The sequence below is a fragment of the Podarcis muralis genome, chromosome 3 (genome assembly GCF_964188315.1).
Source record: "Podarcis muralis chromosome 3, rPodMur119.hap1.1, whole genome shotgun sequence".
Taxonomy (NCBI): domain Eukaryota; kingdom Metazoa; phylum Chordata; class Lepidosauria; order Squamata; family Lacertidae; genus Podarcis; species Podarcis muralis.
In genome coordinates this window covers 88,605,452-88,627,884 of record NC_135657.1, presented here as the reverse complement: position 1 = coordinate 88,627,884, position 22,433 = coordinate 88,605,452, and the positions used below count along the sequence as shown (strand labels likewise).

At 41.1% G+C, this 22,433-nt stretch overlaps 1 protein-coding gene across 1 annotated transcript in view; it reads right to left on the bottom strand.

Annotated features, from left to right (window-relative positions):
* Positions 1-22,433, bottom strand: part of COL21A1 (collagen type XXI alpha 1 chain) — an 84,987-nt gene that overhangs the window by 28,138 nt on the left and 34,416 nt on the right. Inside the window, exons 11-17 of the mRNA XM_028722621.2 lie at positions 14,203-14,256; positions 14,042-14,095; positions 12,730-12,783; positions 11,143-11,196; positions 9,682-9,735; positions 9,536-9,589; positions 5,264-5,317 (exon numbers count right to left, since the gene is read on the bottom strand). Of these exons, the coding sequence (XP_028578454.2) occupies positions 5,264-5,317; positions 9,536-9,589; positions 9,682-9,735; positions 11,143-11,196; positions 12,730-12,783; positions 14,042-14,095; positions 14,203-14,256 (378 nt within the window). The remainder of the gene's footprint in view (positions 1-5,263; positions 5,318-9,535; positions 9,590-9,681; positions 9,736-11,142; positions 11,197-12,729; positions 12,784-14,041; positions 14,096-14,202; positions 14,257-22,433) is intronic.

The window sequence follows — 22,433 nt, the reverse complement described above, 5'->3', positions numbered from 1 at the left end:
AGATTCATAGCCCAAGTAAGTTAACAGCCAATGTACTGTATGCGGTTGATTGGAAAGGCAGACATTACCTTAATTGTCAGGGTAATATTTCTGGGTGATCAAAAGATCAGGCCTATCTTTCAGACCTTGCCACAAAACTTGTTAAATTCAATCTGTGTCATTAAAAAATACAAATTTTGCAAGGGTTGCATTAACTGAAATGATAAGGAATGCCTGTCTCTAATCAAACGCTAATACAAAACAGATTTTTCATGCAATTGTTAAACCACCAAGGGAAACAGGATCTTTGGAAGCACTACAAATGGGAAAAGTGCCACTCTCTGGGAGTGTTAGAAGAAATTGTATGGAATAATTCATGATTCACTGGCTTAAGGGGGAAATAGCCATTGGGGAAGTCCTTTGTAGAATTAACCCTATTCAACAGGACACACATCTCCAATATATCTTTCTTTTCCCTGTACAGACGTTTTCTGCAGGGGCAACAGGGATGAACACTACTTTTAAATAGAAACTCAAACGTACCATTTTATGTATCTGATCTCTGTTCAAAAGCTTAAGAGTCTTTGGAGAAAATAAATATCCTTAAAATCTTTCCTTGGCTAGCACTCAGATCATATCTGCTCTTGTTGTTAGCTATATCTTAACACCAATCCCTCCATCTGCTATCACTGCTATTGATGACATGTCTAGTCTGCTGCTCTTCAAACTTTCTTACTTGATTCTCTTCTGCATTGGAAGAATTATCCATTAAAAAATCTTGGGCACAGTCCGACCAATGGCCCAGCAGTCTTAGCATTGTATCCAATGGAATTCCATTCGCACTGCTGGACTTCCGCTTCCTCTCTTACCCTCATGCCCTCTGTATAAGCCCCCCCCCCTCTAACATCTGCTTTGGATGATTGGGGGGACACATCAGAGCAGATTCACAGAGAGTGGAGGGTGCAGCAGACATGAGTGGAACAAGACATTGGATTCAGTCCTGAAGAGTTACCCACAGGTACATGCTTTTAATTCCACCATTGAAATCATTCATTTATTCATTTTCACAGTTTATATGGCTTTAAATGTGGCTACCATTAGCCACACTGTGCTGTCTGCAATTATGAGCAGATTTGTGCATAGGAAAGAGAGGCATACAGTGTTTGGTGGAGGCTTCGTCCCTCAGTGCGTGCGTGCATGCACATACACAAAATTGCAATTTATGCCCCACACAAGAGTAGGAGGACTACTGAGAAAAACATAAAGAGAAGCTAAAGTAATGGGAAAGGCAAGAGAGAAGATTGAAGGAAGGATGCAGAATAGGGGCAAGTGAAGTTAGGGTAGGCTTGAGGGAAAAGACAAAGGAGGCAGAAACTGAGACAAGATAGAAGTAGCTGGAAAGCATTCCAAAGAAACCATGCAGTGCTTTGGCTGAGTGGGCTTCTATTCCTCATTTATGGCTAGACTGCATCATTCTCAAAGATCTTATACATGTGGAAACAACTAGGAACGCAAAAGAAAAGAGAAGGAAGTCAAGTAAAATTATGCAATGCCTGGCTGGATAAAACATTTGACTACAGTAAAACCTTGATCATCACAAATAGAATTAGAAGTGCATTCAAAAAGGAAATCAAGTGAGAAGAAACCAGATTTTAAAAGAAACCCACAGCATGCATTACGTATTTTTAAAATATAAAATTGTGTAAAAAAGTTATATTCTCTTTCATCTCCATTTGCTTCCTGAAAACCAGACACAGCACCTTTTCTCTCTCCCTTTCTTTCTCTCCCTATAAATTATTCCAGTGCATAGGAAGTGCAGAGCTACATATATGTTGTAAAACAAATTCCTTGCCAAAAGAATTACGATATACATTCCTAGTGTAACAGAATAACTGAGCACAATCAATGAGATTAGGAGCTCCTAACTCTCTGTTGAATTCATAACCATTAGGTTTGTCTGAAAAATGAAAACATGAATCATTCCAACATGATCACAGCTAATATTGTTTAAGTATTTGTTGCAATCATCCTTTAAAATTAAACAACAACAACTGCTCATCAAGCCTATAGTCTGGGTCTGGGCAAATATCAAGGAATTAACTTCCCTAAAGGCTGCACTCACTGAGGAAAAATGATTCACTATTCAGGCATTATTGCCTGAACCCATGTTGAGAGGCCCAATGCATGCTGGCTCCACCTGTGCATTCATGTGTAGAGAAGGAAGGATTGAATCAGGAATCTATAATAATAATAATAATAATAATAATAATAATAATAATAATAATAATAATAATAATAATAATAATTTATTAGTTATACCCCGCCCATCTGGCTGAGTTTCCCCAGCCACTCTGGGCGGCTCCCAATCAAGTGTTAAAAACAGTACAGCGTTACATATTAAAAACTTCCCTGAACAGGGCTTCCTTAAGATGTCTTCTGAATGTCAGGTAATTGTTTATCTCTTTGACATTGATGGGAGGGTGTTCCACAGGGCGGGCGCCACTACCAAGAAGGCCCTCTGTCTGGTTCCCTGTAGCCTCACTTCTCGCAATGAGGGAACCGCCAGAAGGCCCTCGGCGATGGATCTCAGTGTCCAGGCTGAATGATGGGGGTGGAGACGCTCCTTCAGGTATACAGGACCGAGGCCGTTTAGGGCTTTAAAGGTCAGCACCAACACTTTGAATCATGCTCGGAAACTGTATTCAGCTGAATACATCTAGACTTCCCTTCATGATTTGGAACCCTGGGTGGTTGGGGCATAACCAAAGAAGTTGGAGATTGGACTCTCTGGACAAGTCCATGCAAAAATGCATGAACAGGGTTACAGTGAACATGCAAAAAGATACCCAGGTTGCTCCTCTACAGAACTCCTCCAAGTGGTATATATCAATCCTAGAAAGCTACCATGGGATACAATTTTCTCAAGGAATTCACAGTAACTCAAGGTAGCGAAACATTGCCCACTACTTTTAAGCCATCTATGTAGAGTAGCCCTACTTTCTTGAGGACAGCTGGAATGATATAAGGATGGATGTATCTTCTTTTTAACATCTGCCACCCTTTCTAAATAGAATTTATGAGGTTCCCAATCCAGAACAAGTGCTGCACCCATTCTGACTTCAGTTGAATGAGATGGCTAGACTCAATGACAAGCTGTAATCAGTCTTGTCTTAATACGGTAATGTCTTTGGCTAACACTGAACAGCTGAAATTAATGAATATTTTATTAGGAATTATGTGAGGGTTTGTGTTGTTTTTAAAAAAAGCTCATCGATTCATGGGAAAACAAGAATTGAGTTATCAATGAACATACATGAAACTGAAATGGATCAGAAATAGACAATCTGTCCATTTCTAACCATATGCAAAGCATATTTCCCTAGAGAAACTCTCAGCAGATCAAGTGATTAATGGACTGAATGTATCATGGGATATCCCGTGGGCCTCAAAATTCCAAAGTCTGCCTCTGGATATATCTTGAGGTTTGCTTTATTGAAAAATATACTGTGTGACCCACTCAAATGCATATCCTTGGTTGTTGGGCTTTACCATCATATTCAGGAACACAAATTTCTGTCCAGATCACACACATCACTGTTTCTCAGATTACCAAAATATTTAGTCTTTTACCATCAGGCATAATAATGAACATATCACAGGCCCAGTTCAGACATAATGGAAAACAATGGTTAGGTCCAGGCGTGTTCTCATTAACCACAGTTCAGTTTTAGATGTCACAGAGAACTGTGGAAATGAAAGCCTCTGGTCTCCACCTTGCATGCATCCAAGAGGAGGAATGCACATTCATGTAGTGAGAAACCATGGTTTCCACTTACATCAGAAATTGTATTTCAATGCATCTGTTATTTTGCAAGTTCAAGAAAGAAGATCTGAGATTCACATGGCAACCTACCTACCTGGTTATATTTTTGGATTTATATTCTACCTTTTTACAGACTCGAAGGGGTAGTGGATAATAAAACACAGACCTAAATTTTAAGAAGGACTTAAACAATTTGCTTCCAAATTTCACTGGCAGAAGAATAACGTTGTTTGTTTATAGGGAATACAAACACTGATTTTCCTGGCACCAAACATGGCTGAAGTCAGCGCAATGAACAAAAATGCAGACAGCGGTCCAGGCATGTTCCTCAAGCATCTCCTACTAGCAGAGATTTTGGACATGGAAAGGTATCATATGTTTCTACTGACCCAATTTTTATCCTCACTGTACACTAGTTTCAGACCACTGTAACTACATAATAATTTCTCTGATGTTCGCTCACAAGAATAACTGTAAATCTAAGTGTTTGAAACAACCTAACATTTAAACACATGTATCATTTTGAATTATAGGAGGAGTGGGTGATACAGTTAATTCAACTTTTTTGTTATATATTTAGTAGTCATTATCTAGGACACAGAGACTGCTGATCAGAAGATGCAAGTTCCAGTTCTCTTGCTCATCCAATGTTTATGCATCCTAGTAACTATGAGGTCACTCACATTGGCAGAATCTTAATGTGAAGTGCAGCCTCAGAATTCCTTTTTCTCCAAGCGCAGGTGCACTCTGGTTATGTATGTCAGCAAGTGAATTCAGAGAACCACTTTCTCTTATCACTAGGGATGGGGGGCGGGATTCAATTCAGTTCACATTTACAGCTGAATCTATTGAATTTGTACTTTCCAGAATAATATGAGAAGAAGCCAAATACAGTCATTGCACAAAGATGCCTATATTAGCGAAAAGAACATTAAAAAATGAAATGTATTAGGAGAAATTGCTTCCAAAAATACAAAACTGCATAAAAATGTGCTTGTTAAAATAAATTCACACAAAAATGCTGGTGGGGATTTAAAAAAATATGTATTTTTGCAAATTGCTACCAAAATATGGAGAACTGAATTTAAGGTTGGAAAAATGAGAAATGGAGAGCACCGAAAATGACAGATCCCTTCCACCTCTGCTCATCACACTGTGAGATCCTTACACTGAGGTCTACATAGAAATGCAATGCAATTGTTTATTTCCTCAGAAGTAGGTCCCACTGTTCCCTGATTCTAAGCATGTGTGTATGCCTGTGAGCCACTATTTTGAGGAGGTCTGGTTCATGGGTAAGCCTGATCTACTCATTGGTATAATAAAGCAAACTGGACTCAAACTTCCTTGACACCAGACCTCTAAAAACATATATTTCCAAGAAAAATGTTGAACCCCTGCAAAACTGTAACAAAATATCAGTGCAAAATATAACGGAAGTATAAAACATTGGGGTGGACTTACAGGCTCTCCCCGTCTTCCGTCTAGTCCTGCAGAACCTGGTTGTCCGGCTTCTCCCTTAATATTGATGACAAACAATCAGTTAAAATTAGTTCAAAATATTAACTGGTTAAAATGTTTGCCTTTCAGTGCAGGGCTTTATTTCATAAAAGGACATGCGCTTTCTTCAGCCAATATAGAGGAAATGAGCAAAATCTGCTGGAAAAGCATTACATCACCATGAATAGCTATGACATTTCTTCCCAGCACCCCAAGCCATTGTTTAGGTTATCCTCCTCCACTCATCTGAGTTGCAGACATTGCCTGAGATCCAAAGAGGTGTCTTCAGACTACTAGTCATATCTTAAAGCTCCTCCCTACTACAGCCTCTCATCCTCCCCACCCTGAAGATTTGAGGCGTTGACAACTCAAATTACTACCATCCCCTAAAGAATACCCATTTGTGCCTCATTTTCAGTAGCATCTCTGATGTCTGAAATATTTGTTTCTTTTCTAATGACACCCTTTCCCCATTTTATTTTATGTGCCTTTAGAGATTGCCCTCGCAAACATATACCTGAATGTCAGAGAACCCTCTGGAAACAGCATCCATTGCAGGCCAAGTGGCTGCTTTACTCAAATTTCAGAAACACACATATGCAGACATGGTCCTTTAGATCTAAACCCTCATTATTTTTTGGAATTGTGACTGCACCAGTCACTATTTTTCTTTGAACACGAGAACGAAGGAAGAAGGTTGCCTTGCTCGTACTTCGACATATTTATTCAAATCTAAACAAACTGATTTGAAAGGCTGACTTGGCAGCCTTGGCAGTAAAACTAACTCTGGGCATAATGCTGCCAAACTTCTGCTTTTTCTTTTTAGGGAACCTGTTAAAAGCCTGTCTGTCTTTCTGTCTGCTAGCTGTGATGGTTCATTAGCTGTGATGGTTCATACTGCAGACCCCTTAAGTCACTGATATCCATTGTAAGGGAGACTGGGGTACAGTGGTTAGGTTGTCGGACAAGGGCTGAGGAGATCCATGCTCAAATCCCCACTCAGCGACAAAGCTGGGAGTGGATCAGTCACCATCTCTCACACTAAACATAACTGACAGGGTTGTGAGGATAGAACTGAACTGTGGATTGAATATAAGGAAAGTGCAGCCCCGGCTTGAATTACAAAGCGAGATCCTTCCTTTGCAACCACAGCTTGAATCACCTCTGAACAAGAAGGGATGGTGCAGATTAATATTGACTCCCTGACAATTAAAAAACCAGGAGCCAGTCTCAGAAATGCTGTGATCTGCCCTCACCCATCCCCAAAGCAAATATACTCCTCCCCCTTAAACCATGATTAAGTACTGTCAGTGCCAACATTAAGGCTGTTCAGTTCCCCTTCACCCAGAATTCAAATCTGCAGTTTAAATTGCATTTCAGATACTACTGTGAGGGGAAATCCTAGCTAGCCTTAACCATGGTTAGTGCTGGTGCTGAATGACTAATTGCTTAGCTGTGGTTAAGGATTGGATGTGTTCTTCTTTCTGCAAGGGGAAGGAGCTGTGGAATGGGAGTGCATGATCTCAATCGTGGTTCGTAATTTGTTAACTATAGTTACCAAAGAGCCAGCATGATATCAAAGAGCCGGCTATCATAAGAAGCGTAGCAGTTATGGGGAAACTATAGGGAACATCTTGTGCAGGCTTGATTTAGCTATAGCTTTGAAACTCGGCAACCATGATTCAGAGATTTACAAATCATGCCTGATGTGGATCTGTCTGCAGTAAGAAGGGTGAGGCTGGCTGAATCTATTTTTTTGCAGCATTTCTAGAATCAATGGAAAGAGACAGGGGAGAAAAAACTCACCCATTTCACAAAGAAGGGTTGCATTTTGGATCATTCCACAGAAGAGGATCCCCATGTGTGTGACCACACAGAGGCCAAATTGTAGAAAGGATGGGTTTGGTGTGCAGCAAAGTATTTCTTACTGTTTCCAAGAATAAATCTGTTTCTGAATTTTTCTAAGAAAATAAGGAAGGCTCCAGCAGAAATCTCCAAAGATGCTTGTAAAAATCCTCTGATTTTGATTACAATAAAGCCCAAAGTAAAGTGGTGTTTTATGGAGAGCAGATGTTCAAAGGCAAGCTGACAACATTTTACTCCAGCAGAAATAAGAGACTACTGCTTTTATAGCTTAAAGAAAATGAGCAGCAAACTCTTCCTTTTCTGTATCTACCTGTTATCAAAGAGTGACTTGAGAATGTAATGCTTTTCAAACATAAAGACATACAGTTTTAAAAGAATGCACTGAGCCCACATCACCAGCAGGAAAAACCATTCAGATGACAATCCAATACATTCTCCCTATTCCCTCTATTTCTCATCTTCAGCTACTGGGTGCTGTTGGTTATGCAGCCAAACCAGCACCACCCATGAAGAGAAAGGATCCATGAGGACTGTACATGTGTTGAGTTAACAGGAACAGGGGTAACTACAAGAGCCTCTGCTGCAGCAACAAAGAAAGCTTTGGTACACGGGTGGCACCAATGGCAGCATTTAAAAGATAAATGAAATGCAAGTAACTGCATATGACTTCAGTCCTCCTTCTCACATACATTTCATTATTATTAGTTATTAATTACCTTCTACATAGGGACGTGGGTGGCGCTGTGGGTTAAACCACAGAGCCTAGGACTTGCTGATCAGAAGGTCGGCAGTTCAAATCCCCGTGATGGGGTGAGTTCCCGTTGCTCGGTCCCTGCTCCTGCCCACCTAGCAGTTCGAAAGCACGTCAAAGTGCAAATAGATAAATAGGTACCACTCCGGTGGGAAGGTAAACAGAGTTTCCGTGTGCTGCTCTGGTTCGCCAGAAGCAGCTTAGTCATGCTGGCCACATGACCCGGAAGCTGTATGCCAGCTCCCTCGGCCAATAAAGCGAGATGAGCGCCGCAACCCCAGAGTCAGTCACGACTCAACCTAATGGTCAGGGGTCCCTTTACCTTTACCTTACCTTCCACATATATGTCTCAAGGCAATGTATGCCTTCATATAAACAGCTTAAAAATAGTTAAAAAGCAGCACAGATAATGTCTTCAATTGTTTCCAGGAAGTGCAGATAGAGGGTGCTTGTCGTATGTTGACCAGAAAGTTCAGATAGTGAGTGCCTGTCGTATCTTAACCAGAATGCTGTTCCACGAAACAGGGACAGCCACCCTGAAAATTTTCTGAGTTACTATGCAGTGGGGCCTCTGATCTCTTAGGAGCTAGCAGGGGAAGCTCTCCTGAAGAACACAGTGTCCTACTGTGTATTCAATGGATGAGGCGGCCTCTCAAGTTGTATTGCTCCTGATTTGTATTGCTCTTTGGTTAGGCTGCAGCTTCAACAGGGTAACCACTGAAACACAGGCATGCACACACACCCTCAAATAAATACAAGCTCCCTTCCCTCCCCCCCCCCCATACAACCTGTAGGATCATTCTACTTGCTTTCTCTCGTGGGTGCAAGCTGTCTCAAGAGAACTAATGAGCTGGGCATGCAGGAGTTAACAGGACCCAGAAAGTTTCACAAATGTTTTGCATCTATCCCCTTCTCTAATATAACATCTGGCTACAGGCAATGAAACAACCAGGCTGCTTTGGGCAAAAAACCATGCCTGCCTGCCTGCCTGCAATCAATTTCCTCCCCAACTCCAGGGAGGCTACTCCACTAAGGCTTTCCTTCGCAAGGGAGATCCCAGACAACCTCTCCTGGGACTAAGAAAATACTGTGCTTCCTTTCTTCTTTTCTTTTTTCCTGGTAGACATCTTTGCTAGCTCTTTGCATGGGGCATGTGTGCTAAATCTTTTCATCCTCTCCTCTGCCAATTGCCTTGGGGTTGCAGAAGTGAAGAGAAGGGGACTTTGGCCAAAAGACTAAACATGGGGGTAGCTGCATTGCTTCTATCCAAACCAGAACACCAGCAGAGGAAGAATATGAATGACTATAGGGAATGTGAATAGGAATGACTGCTTGAAAAGCAAATGTATTCCAGCACTGTCAAATTTACCTCCCTCCTGTCTTTTCCCACTAACTCCCCTTCCCTTATTTGCCTTGTCTTTTTAGTCTGTCAGCCTGTTTGACTGACGAGAGCTCTTTGGCGAGAAAATATGCACCTGAAAAATGGGATAAAAATTGTAATAAACAAATAATAAAACACAGGGAGCTCAAGCACAAGCTCACAGATTCTTAATGCAAGTTCATTCTCAGTACAAGGGATTTGTCCTGTTGCATTTGAATAAATTCAGTATTTCAAATACCTTAAAACCTGGATTTCCAGGTAGGCCGTCTTTCCCGCTGCTCCCAGGATTTCCCTGTGACAATACAGTGAAGATGCTATTATTCACATTATGTAATGAGAAAGAACCGTCAAAAGGGAAAGGGAAAGCAGCAACATGAAACTTACAGGCCTCCCAGGCATTCCTGGAAACCCTGCTGTACCCCTTTCTCCTTTTGCACCCTGTCAAAAGAATAAAAGAAGGCAATAAGAAAGGCAACTGTATTGTTTAAGCAAAGTAAGCCAGTGTGTCATCACGACCTGAGGCAATTCCAGAGTGATTAATCCATGACACAACATCCATACACATGCAGTGAGGGGAAGTCAGCTCATCAGTTCCTAGCATGACCCTGGCAGGATAGATTATTGTCCCATTGTTCATAAACCTGGAGCACTTACACTCTACAGCTGAATGGCACGTAGGGTGTGTTTGGTGTATAGAATATCTGGAGTGATTTTAGGCATGGCAGCCTTTCACTGGAGAATACAAAGCTCCTGCCAAGGCTAAGGTGGGAGTCACCAGGGGGAAAAGGTGAAAGGAACACATCATTGCACGCTCTGCCCTCCATCACAAGAGAAAGGACCACCATCCTGCTAATTCCAGAGCAATCAGGAAAATGAGATATTTAAACATGCCACAAGTACTCCAGGCATAGGACAGTAACAGAGAGGGAGGTTGTTTGAAAGGCACAGGGAGGTATTCTATTAACTTTTTGTGTGAGTACAAGAGTTAGCCCTAACACAAAAGAATTTCCAACCTCTTTCCCCATACACACCCCACACCTCCCTAAATCTGCTCTGGAGGGTTGTGGGAAGAGATTTAGCAGGCACGTGGAACAAGGAGAGAGGGAGAAATCCTTGCACTGACAGGACTGTAGCATTAGAACTACACTGAACACAACCACAGGGGGAAAAGAAAGCCTCAGCCAACGTCTTCTAGACCAAGGTCTGGCCAAAATGGTGCCCTCCAAATCCTGCTGGACTCCTATTACCCCTAAATATTGGTGGTGTTGGCTGAGGCTGATGGGAGTTTATTTCATTTCACAAAGCTTATACATTGTTTGACTGTAACAACAACAACAACGCCAAAAACCTCAAAGTGGCCCACAAAAAGGTACAATAATAAAAGCAAGAAAAAATTACAACCATTCTTAAAAACATACAAAAGTTAAAATACTAAAGCAGATTAAAATTACCTCACTTTTCTAATCATTTGGGTGGATGCCACATTTGCAACCATTGTTCTAAAGCAAAGACCAGGACAGATAACAGCACAGCAGGGCACCAAGGTAAAGTCCTGCTAGCCATGAAGAGATGTAGCCAGAGCACTGGGGCAGGGGGACAGAACTTCCCTCTCCCTGTGCAAAGCACAGAAGGAAGGAACACGTTGCGAAGATTGTGGGGCTAGCTGGGGTGGGGCTAAGGAGAGCTGGCAGGGCAGGTGGGAGGAAAGAATTTGGGAGCTAGTGACATTCAGCTCTCCTTTGGAAGCCTTCTTGAACCCCAAAGCTTGTATGCAACGCTGAGCTCAGGGAACTTTGCCTGCATTTCTACCAGCAATACAAATTTAAATATTAAATTTATACTTGCCTTTTTCCCATAAATTCCTGGTAGCCCTTGGTCTCCTTTAGGTCCCCTGTCACCCTGGATTAAAGAATGTGCATACAGAAATAATTTTGATTTAAGAAAACAACTTATATTGTTCAGGACAGGATGTCCCACATATTGGGAATCAGTGAGATAGGCAACAATTTAAGTGATATGGATGTGGTTTGAATACACATTTGCTGTCCTGGAAGCAGCGTCTAAGACTGCAGCAAATATATGTTCAAGCCACCACCTTATAGAATGCAAGTCTGCCTTCACCACCTTGGAGTAAGAATGGCCACATGATGGGACGGTGCCACATAGCTGCCCTCTAAAATACCAACATCACTGCTGCTTGGTGGGATAAGGTCAGGGTGGCAGCGAGGTTAGTGCTGCTCAGGCATACCAGCAGAACCAATCTGGCATTGCTGCTGGTGCACTCAATGCAGCCCCAACCTTGCCACAACCCTACTCTGTCCCTATACTGCCCCAGTAAACAGCAGCAATGCCTGATGCTGGGGAAGCAGCTCTGCACCTCAACCGAATAATTGAATGGCAGGGAGAAATGAAAACCCATGGTCTTTCACTGTATGAAAATCCATTGGTAACAATTTATAGGAAGTTGAATATAGAAAAGCTAAATTTCAAACAATTGCATGTCATAGGTTATCAGAAGTATACTAAAGTACAAGGCTATCTGAGGAATATATGACAAAAGACAGGTTTTGAACTGACATTGGGCAACATATCTACATGTTACACTAAACCATGGTTCCGTGGACAAGCCCAAGCAAAACATCAACATCAAGCCCCTGCACTCCCCTTTTCTCTCTTCTTCCTGTGTGGCCAGGAAACCAACTTTGTTAGCCTCTACCTTCAGTTTCACAGAACATCAGTTTGTCATTATGTTCCAGCTAAGGGTCCTGGTTTCAAATGAAGTGTGTTTAGTTTAACAAGACCACTTTGTAAACCATGGTTTGAAGCTGATGTGCTATAAAATTTACCAGAGTTCTTTTTAAAACAGAACTCCAGGTTCAAATCTAACACTAATCCAGTGGATCTAAACACCACTAAATCCTCCTTCTGGTTACAAAGAAGGAAAAGAGGGGCAGGAGACTACAGTGCTGCTCATTCACATGACACTAAACCATAGATTAGCATTGCATGTGCTCACAGCCATAGTTTTTCATATGCCATCTTTTATTTTCAATTTATTACCTTTCCTGCAACATAAGGTCCCAGAGCTGGTTAAAACTATTTAAATTTCAATATTAAAAACAATTTAGATAAATTAAACGAGTATGCCAGTTTCCTTGGCCAGGGTGGGGTGTATACTAGAGAATTGTCTGCTTAGGACCATGTCATGGCCCCTGTGATGGAAAAGAGTAGATAAAAGATGATCATCCTAAGTAAGTATAGTTGCCTGCCTACACTAATTGAAAATAAATGAAGCCAAACGTTCTTGGATGAAGTAATTGCACCAGTTGTATTTTCAATGAATGAGCTACTAGGCACCATTTTTTGCTTTTGAACATCCCCTGATACTTTTTAACATCCTACCAATTTTTACAAGAAGCATTTGGTTTGAACCTTAGATGCTGGCATCCCATGCAATCCAGGGAAACCTGGAACTCCACGTTCACCCTAGAAAAAGGAGGTAAAAGGTACCATGAGACAAGATAAGGAAAAGAGCAGAAGAATATAAGCCAGCCAAAGGCACCATACCTTCAGCAAGAAGAGGACCTTTGCTCCATTGAATTCAGTGGGTAGAGAATTGCAACCTGAATCTGGTAGCAACCAGAGATGTATGCAAATTCTCCTCTTAAAATTCTCTGCTCCATTTGTGGATATAGAAATTGAAGGGGTCATTTCACTAAACTTCACAGAGGAAGAAGTTCTCCCAACAGTTGCTCCCACTCATTGGATTAAGGAAATGAGCTTCAACCCAGGAAACCTGACTTCAAGTTTCAGTTCAGACATGAATTTTACAGGTGTTATTGTGCTAAATCATAATGGCAGCCTACCTCACACGGAATGAAGAATTTAAGCATCTGATTTAAAGGCTCATGGCACACCTAGAAGCACTAATATTTAGGAAGGAGCCCAAACACTCATGGGTTCCCTCATTTGCCCCAAATGTTAGGAGACATTTCCAAGCATATCTCTTCACTATGCATGTTGAGTTCCCTTTAACATTACAGAGAATCATGTGATCATTGGGAGTTCTATGTGCACACTGAAGAGCTCACTGGAATTTGGTTCAGTCAATGATTTTTTACATACTTCTGTAGATGTACAAGAACTATATAAAAGGATAGTTAGAAGGATTCCATGTCATACAAAAGTACACTACATTTCCAGGAAAAAGACATGTCAGAAAGTTGAAGCATCTGAATTTTCCACACATGTAGAATTATGTTTATAAAAAAGAGCTGAAATCTAGCCAATAAAATCACACCCACTTTGGCATGAGCGCAGCTACACCCAGAAGCCTCACACACCAAGATCGTAACTTTTTAGTAAGCCAAGCTTTTAGAAACATTGCTTACTAATTAAATGCATTCAAAAATACATCTAAGCATACAGATGTAATGAAAGTTCCATGTGTGATTGGCTGAATATCCTGTGAACCCATGGAAATTTGGAACACAGGGGGAAAAAAAGCAAATCAAGCAAGAGTGGGAGATGGAACTGATTTGAAAAGAAAGGCAGAATAATTTTTTAGCAAACGCACAATTCTTCCAGAAGTATTATTATCTACACAAAGGCATATATGAATAGTCATATAAGTAGTTCTAATGTGGCAGCTGTAAGTTCATCTTTGGAACATTCTAAATATATAGTTCTTCATAAAGGTGTTGTGTTAATGTACAGAAACTACAGCTATCAAAACTTGGCTTACCTTTGCCCCATCTGACCCAACTTCACCTTTCACACCTGGAAGGCCTCGTGGCCCCTAGTAAGGAACAGCTGCATATTACTAATGTTATTTATAGTTATAATTCATTTATTCTCTTTATAAGGACTTCACTTTAGAACTATGAAAAGATGCTGTGAACTTACTTGAATCCCTGGGGATCCTGGAATCCCTGGAGTCCCTGTTACTCCTTGGTAGCCCTAAGAAGAGAAACCCAAACATTACACCAAAGTGTACTTTAAAAGCAGTTCAGATGTAAAACCCGTTGCAACTGGATTAAGCGTTTAGGACTTGAGCGGGCCAAGCTTGCTGACAATACTAAAGCATTCAGTTGTTAAAATACAAAGCTTCAAAACGACCTCTCCAAATTTTGTGAATGGGTAGTAAAATGGCAAATGGAATGCAGTGCAAAACTATGATTGTTGAGGGGGTGGGGGATCTGAATTTCACATCTACATTCATGGAGTCTGAACTGGAGGTGACAGATCAAGAACAAGAACTTGGGGTTGTTGTGGTAAATAGCTCAAGGAAGACATCAAGCCAGTATGAGGCAGCAGCTGTGAAAAAGGCAAATTCCATGCTACGGATGATTAGGAAATAGAAAATAAAACTGCCAATATCACAATACCATATAAGTCTATTACATGACTGCATTTGGAATACCGTGTACAGTTCTGGTCCCCTCACCTCAAAGAGTTGCCCATCCCCACTGTAGAAACTGTGGCAACACTGGTGCAGAAGGCTGCCAAAAATATCTCTTTGGTGACCAAACTTATTATTACCAATTATCTGTAGCAAATTTTCATTCATGTCTTAATTAGTATACAGAACATGCAACAATCCATACTTAATTCATCCTTGCAACAGCTGTTTGTAGTTGTATGTATATGGCATTATTGGTCTAATTTTTCCAGAGAAATAAGGAGCATTAATGGATTTGCCAAAGGCATTTCAGTAGCTTCATGGTCACTGAATGCACAAACCTGCAGTGCAAGCCTAACTATCTCTCCTCAAAAGCAAGTCCCATTGCAGAATGCTTGGTTTAAAACATTATTTCAACTGTTTAATTGATTGTATTTTATTTCTTGTAAAGGCTTCGGCTACTCAAATAATCAATATTCGTACAAGTCCCAGTGAATTCAATATACTTACTCCTAAGTAAATGTGGGGTTAGAACTGCAGTCTTGATGTTTTTGCTACTGCTATCAGAACTTGTTTTGAAAATGGTACGTTGTTCACTACTATCCTTTGGAAACCGATGAATATTGTCAAGAAAATAAGTTATAACAGGCCAGTGACAGAAATGTCCACATTAAACAAATAAGCAAACAAACAACAGCCAACCACACAGATCAAGCATTAGACATAAGAGCTCCATTCACCATGTGGTCCAAAATGTCTGACAAGACAGAAAAGATCTAGCTAAAAAATGGCTGGTAATCCCTTTCAGTTGGATTCAGCAGAGGTTGGCAGGAGCTTGTGGCCACTCCTGATTTTGAATTCCAACTTCCATCAGTCCCAGCCAGCATGGTCAGTGGTAAGGGATGATGGGTGTTTTAGTCTGGCGGCATCTGAAGAGCCACAGTTACCCCACCCCTGGCCAAAACAAAGGGTCACCACCACCACCTGTCCAAGGTTGACCTGTGCAAGTAAAGATCACATGGTGCCACAGAGACCAGTTACTGATTAGTGCCTATAATTCTTGCAACAAAATGTAGGAAAGCCGTACACAATACTAACTAATTTAATGAAGATGTAGAGGGCCATCATTCTCTAAATGAATTCCTTGCTTGTAAAATTTGTGGTAGGAATGCCTCCATAAGGCACTTGAGGAATTCTCCTTGGGCTATCTCAGACAGCATCTAAGTGGGATCCTAAAACACAGCCAATAGTGGTGTGCTAAGATGGGCCATATGAACAGAAGACAATGAAGATAAGATGAGGGGTTTTTTGTTTGTTTTTTAAGCCTTAAAATGGTGTTAATGTATCTGGCTTTTATACAAAGTACACAGTGTGAAGAAGATTCCTCTTTAGGTCCTTAACAGGGAGAGAAGCACAAAATTGCTGGACAGAAAGTCAGCAACAATATCCTGCAGCTCTTTGTTCAAGGAAATGCTGGCACCACCAGAAGAAGAAAAAAGTACTTTATTAGGTGAGACATTTGATATTCTTTTAAGAAGGTCAGCAACAATGCTCCACGTGTAGAGTCTGCATCTGGATATCTCAGTAAAGCTAGCTCTGCCAGGTCAGTTTTAAGTTGCACAGCACTTAGCTGGACACTATGAAGGAAGAATAAATATTATAATAAAATTCCAGAAAAGGATGCAATATGGGATGTTGGTGCACATCTCTTCCGGAGGACAAATTCTTCTCATTTCCCCCCTCTCAGTTTGGATACCTTATTTTCCAGTAGGCATGTCAAGAATAATTTTCCCTGTGCTTCCTCCATATAAGAGCAGCAACAGAATATACTGGTTTTGTATTTTTAAAAAACAACAGCACTGTCCTCTTTTTCCAGTGACCATATCACACTTTCTGTCTGACATACTTAAGCAAGCTGTGGAACAGGAAACAGGTTTGCTATAGCAAGGAACCTAAGCAGGACCAATAAATAAATGAAACTCTCATTTATATTGAAACACCTAACATATTTTTATGCTGATGGTACTATTCTGATAAATAAGGCAAATTTGCTTATTTACAACATTTACACCCGACCTTTAAAGTATATGACTTTCAAGATAGCCTTAAATTTTAGATGAAAAGCTAATGTGTGTTGGAAATGTAAGGAAAAGGAATATACTTTTTACCACATGTGGTGGTCCTGCAGAAAAGTAAAAGACTTCTGGGAAATGATATATAATGAATTAAAAAGGATGTTTAAGATAACTTTCCCTAAAAAAACCAGAAGCCTTTTTACTTGGACTAACAGGGGCTGGAAAACCTAGGGACCTAAAAAGGTTATTTATGTATGCGACAACAGCCACAAGGATGTTGCTGGCCCTGAATTGGAAACAGGAGAAGATACCAACAAAAGAAGAATGGATAATTAAGATGATGGAATATGTCGAAATGGCAAAGATCAGAGATCAGCATGAGAAAAAGTTTGAGCAGGAATGGAAGAGATTTATAGATTATAAAAGAACACTGTAAATATATTAAAGCGTTAGCAGGTTTGATATAACATTTATGTAATCTAATAATTGGAAATTAAGATAAACAAGAGGGGAAAACAAAGAATTTTGAGATAAAATGAGATGCAAGAAATTTTGTGGGAAAAGATTGGAATCCAGGGGAGGGGAGGGGGGAAGTTTCCGTTGTTCGTTTGTTTTTTGTTCTTGATTGGAAAAACATTGAATTTATGAACTATTGTGATTATAAAATTTGAAAATAAAATATTTTTTTAAAAAAATAGATGAAAAGAATAAGTACTTCCTATTTCTACCATTTTTTAAAAAATCACTTGAATTTCTACATTCAATCACTGCAAAACCAATGGTCATACTCGTAATATAATTATGCACAATTCAGTGAAACAGAGCCAAATCAGGTATATCAGGCAATTCCCTAATCAGATCTCCTGTGAGGGTTTTTTTAGGTGGGGGGGAGCAGTTAGACTGGGTGTTCATTGCTAGGAGACAGTGGCTTAGTCCCACCCCCATTTCCAGTACCATTTCCTTGATTCAAACTGCACATAGTTAAGGTATGGAATTCACTTCCAAACAGTGGGTGACAGCAGCCAACTCAGATGCCTTTAAACAGGGACAAATCCACTAAGGCTAAGGCTATTAATGGCAACTGGCCGTGACAGCTATCTGCTGATTCCAGGGACAGGGACACCATGGCTCTGAACACCAGTTGCTGGGGAACAACAGTGAAAAATGACCTGTTTTGAGGGCTTCCCAAAAACATATGGTTGACCACAATGGAAAATAAGCTGCTGGAATAGACAGGCCTTTGGTATGAGATCCAGCATATATTTTGCTTTTGCTTATATTCTTGGCTACTGACATGGGAAATCAATGTACACAAGAAAAGGAATGCACAGTTGAGTCCACGTGATGTCCTGAGTTCCAAATTACCAAAATCTGAGTACAAGTTTACACACTATACATTTTTCCCTCCACACCAGTCTTCTCCACACAAACTCTCACATTGGGAATTGCTAATGATTACATCCATGGTTTGCCAGTCACATGTCTCTCTGAGCATACATTACCCATGGAAAGTTAGGTCTGCATGCATGAAAGGAAAATGTCTCTAATTCAGTGGAATATTCCATCATATTTAAAGTTTTATGGGACATGGTCTGTATGCTTTTATTAGAACTTCTGCAAAGTCTCATCAGGAGAGGCATCTAACATCATACAGCTTAAGGGTAGGGGGATTATTATTGCTACATTTTAGCCCTTTCATATAGCCCTTTCTATTCTGGCTATGTGATCTACTCAGAGGAGTGATCTGTGTTTTACAGCCCCAATTATTCAAAAAATAATAATACTTAAAAGTAAATTCCACTGAGTTCAGTGTGTGCTTGGGACTACAGCCTACGAGTCATGACTCATGGGATCATCGAGTTCATTGTGCCTAAGTTTGTTTAGGATTTCAGCCTACATGTAATGACTGACTCATAGAAAGGTCTGTTTAAAAAAAAACACCGCAAAAAACCCCGTTTACTGAAATCAGTGGAATCAACAGTGAAATCCTCTAACCATGTTTACTCAAAAGCACTGAGGTCAGTGGCACTTACACCCTGGTAAGTGAACATAATATTGCAGCCTGAAGTATAACTGTGTGGGCATGTGGCAATCCATTAAGCCTGGCAGCACAAGCCTATGCTTGTATCGCTCTATAAGCAGATGCCAATATCTTGTGCATGAACTTGCACACAACCAGTGCTACTGGTTCTCTTTTTCTCTACCTATGTAGCAAACTTTTCTGTGCAATTACAAACTACCTGAACTTTACTTATTTTTTTTCCAGACTGTAGGGATTTAATTTTAAAATTAGCAAAGAACAGGATTTGAAAGGGTGCACTTCAGATGTTGCTTGGCTCTTCCACCAGTAAACCATTTGCTGATTGAGAAGAGGTTCTTACAGTGCAGAATGTTGACCTGAACACACAACACTAACTTTCCAGTTCCTTTCTTAATCTTCAAGGGAGCTACTGCATTATGTTGTGTTAAATGTTCATATTTGAAACAAGAGATAATTGCATTGTCCTGTATTTTGCATTTTTTTCCTCCTCTTTAAAAATGTGTATGGAGACCAAGATGGCATTAGAACTGGGCCCCAAACATGTGTACCAAATTTCACTCCAATATGTGTGTGTTGCAGGGGAGGGATCCAGTGGAATTATTGCACTGCAAACAAATTGACAAAAGCAGAAATTTGTATATGGAATGTTGGCTGGGAAAGAGTGAAATGAAGACTTCACTCTCCTCAGCCTATCAGGATCAAACACAAGCTAAGAAATCTAGGTTTGAACTTGACTTCAAGTTCAGCAGTTACTCCCAACTAGAACCAGGAAATTCAGTGGTGGGACTTGTACCGGTGGAGCTCAAAGGATAGCCCCAAAATGGGGTGTTTCAAAGGTGTGGAGGGGCTGAGCCAGTCTAGGATCCCCAGCCAGTCTCACAGTCATCACAGGCCAGCATCAGGCTCAATCCAGACTCCATTGCTACGCCAACCAGCAGCTGGTGCAATGATGAGCTTGATCATCCTGCCACCATCATCTTCTGCTGTGGCCACCATGAGCAGATGGGCTGTGGATGCAGTGGTGGTTCTGCAAAGCCCTGCAGTTGAAGAGGTAAGGATTGCAACCTCAGTCATCACTAACTTTAGGTAGATCAATAGTCGAGTGTTCTGACATTTCCATTACTCTTTCTTACTACCCTCACTTTCTATCATTTTTCCTAAAACTTTTCTACACTTGGGGAAATGACCAACTTGACATCTGAGGAAGATATATATATATATATATATATGGCACATTACAAGACTACAAAAATGATTTATTTTTCCTCCATGGTTCATTATGCTATTATTTATATCACTACTGGGAATATATGTCACAAGCTAGAATCAAAAGCTACAGCAAAGATGTGGATTTCCTCTTTTAAAAATGTAGGCTGTCACCACTGATAGCAGATGGCTGCCTTATCACCTCCGAGATACAGTATTAAATTATGGAAGTCTTTGTTAGCAGTATCTTTTCTCAGTTAGTGAGGGGGAAAAGAGACTGAATGGAAGTAGGTAGTTGCATACAGCAATGTATACATGAAGAAGCGGCTCCACCCCCATTGTTCTGCCCGGACACTGAGGTCCAGTGCCGAGAGCCTTCTGGCAGTTCCCTCGCGAGAAACCAAGTTACAGGAAACAGGCAGAGGGCTTTCTCGGTAGTGGCACCCGCCCTGTGGAACGCCCTCCCACCAGATGTCAAAGAGAAAAACAACTACCAGACTTTTAGAAGACATCTGAAGGCAGCCCCTGTTTAGGGAAGCTTTTAATGTTTAATAGGTTATTGTATTTTAATATTCTGTTGGAAGCCACCCAGAGTGGCTGGGGAAACCCAGCCAGATGGGCGGACTATAAATAATAAATAATTTATTCTTATTCTTATTCTTATTCTTATTATGTTTGATGACGATTAATCATATAAAACCTAAAATATAGCTTATATTTGCTTGATGAAGAACACAACAATCCTGAGAAGTACAAAAAACTTGGTAACACAATGAAAAGGGGAGTTGTACAAATCCAAACCTGCTCCAAGCAGCTTGTTTTGTTGTGGGAAAATAAATTTCCTTCCTGGTATAGTGGCCAGATAAATCCAATTGCAAAAGGAGAAGCCTACGTAAAATAGACAGGAAGTCTATTTGCATAAGCGCAATGAAATTGTTCACAATGCCCACATTTAGAGGTCATGCTAATCCACATTTTAGTGCACTGAGCTGCAGGATTAGGTAAGACTCTCCTCCCTGGAAGAGAGGGGAGTGGTTGTGGGCGGGAGCCCGAGCTCCGCCTCCTGGCCGGGGGCCTTAGCCCCCGCCCCTCCTCACCTGGCTGGCGCCCACGCCCACCGGAGGCAGCCAACCAGGTGTCTCCGGGGGGCGTGTTTAGCAGCTTAATGCTGCGGGGCCAGCTCCGCCTCCTCCTCAGTCATCGTCGTCCTGCAGCGAGTCACCCACCCTCCACTCCCATTTAGCTCAGGGTCTAGGTTTTTGGCCTTGCTATGGACCTTAGGTTGGTCGCCCCGGTTGTCTGGGGGGCCTGGTAGGAATTTTTCCATTTGGCATTAGGCTTTTTGGTTTTTTCGCCTACCTCGTAGCAATCGTCACAACTTTTGTGGTATTGGTGGGTAGGTTAGGCATTGGATTCATGTGTGTCAAGGGCTAGGTGTGGCCATCGCCTATGCTATCTACCGTGGGTTATTCCGTTAAAGGAATCTGGCGGTCGTGTATTCCGTCCGATGCCTGCTTGGTGGGAGGCCATGGCACGACCCTCGGTGACATCAGGGGTGAGCCTATAGTTGGATTGGCATCAACAGGCTCCACCTACTGTTGAATAAACCCACCTCCTATAGTCATCCAATGCCTAAGCCAATACTTTTTCACTGCTGTAATCAATAAAGTTGTGGCCTTTTCTTGCCCATTAACCTTACATCACGTGTCCTTGCGTATTCATTTCACATAGCGGGGGTCGGGCCCTCGATCCACAACTTACCTCTCCAGCACAACAAGAGATCACTGAAAACCAGATACAATGCATTGTGGAAAGCCTGGACAATGTTCTTCTTACAGTATATGGTACAGAGAAGACATCAAAATTGGCAGCACCCAAGTTTCTCTAGAGAGTGCACTTCATGTACAGGGTATCACAACCAAAAAAGCTCTTTTGCTGGTCACCACCTGCCTAACTCCTAAAGGCAAAGGAAACTCAAAGGATGGCCTCCGTTCAATAATATACTACCTACACACCCTCTATCTCATGTGTTAGGAATATGTGGCCAGATGTTAGCTAGCTGGCACAGCTCCACTCATGTACAGTGGAAGGCTACAATGCTCTGTTTGTTGTTGTTGTTGTTGTTGTTGTTGTTGTTGTTGTTGTTGTTGTTGTTGTTTCCAATTACCCTTGCTTGCGTGGTCATAATTATCAAGGGATTACCTGATAATTAACTAAGAAAGGGATTGCTGCAAACAGTAAGAAATAATTTGTACTACTTTAGAAGTTGCGTCTTCTTTTTGTTCTAGAGCACTTCAGCATTTTGATGAAATGGTAGTTTTATAATTTATCTGAAGGGTTCAAAATGAACCCTTGAAACGAGTTCTTTAAATTGATCCCAGGTTCTGCAACTAGGAGTTCTCTTTGAACATGG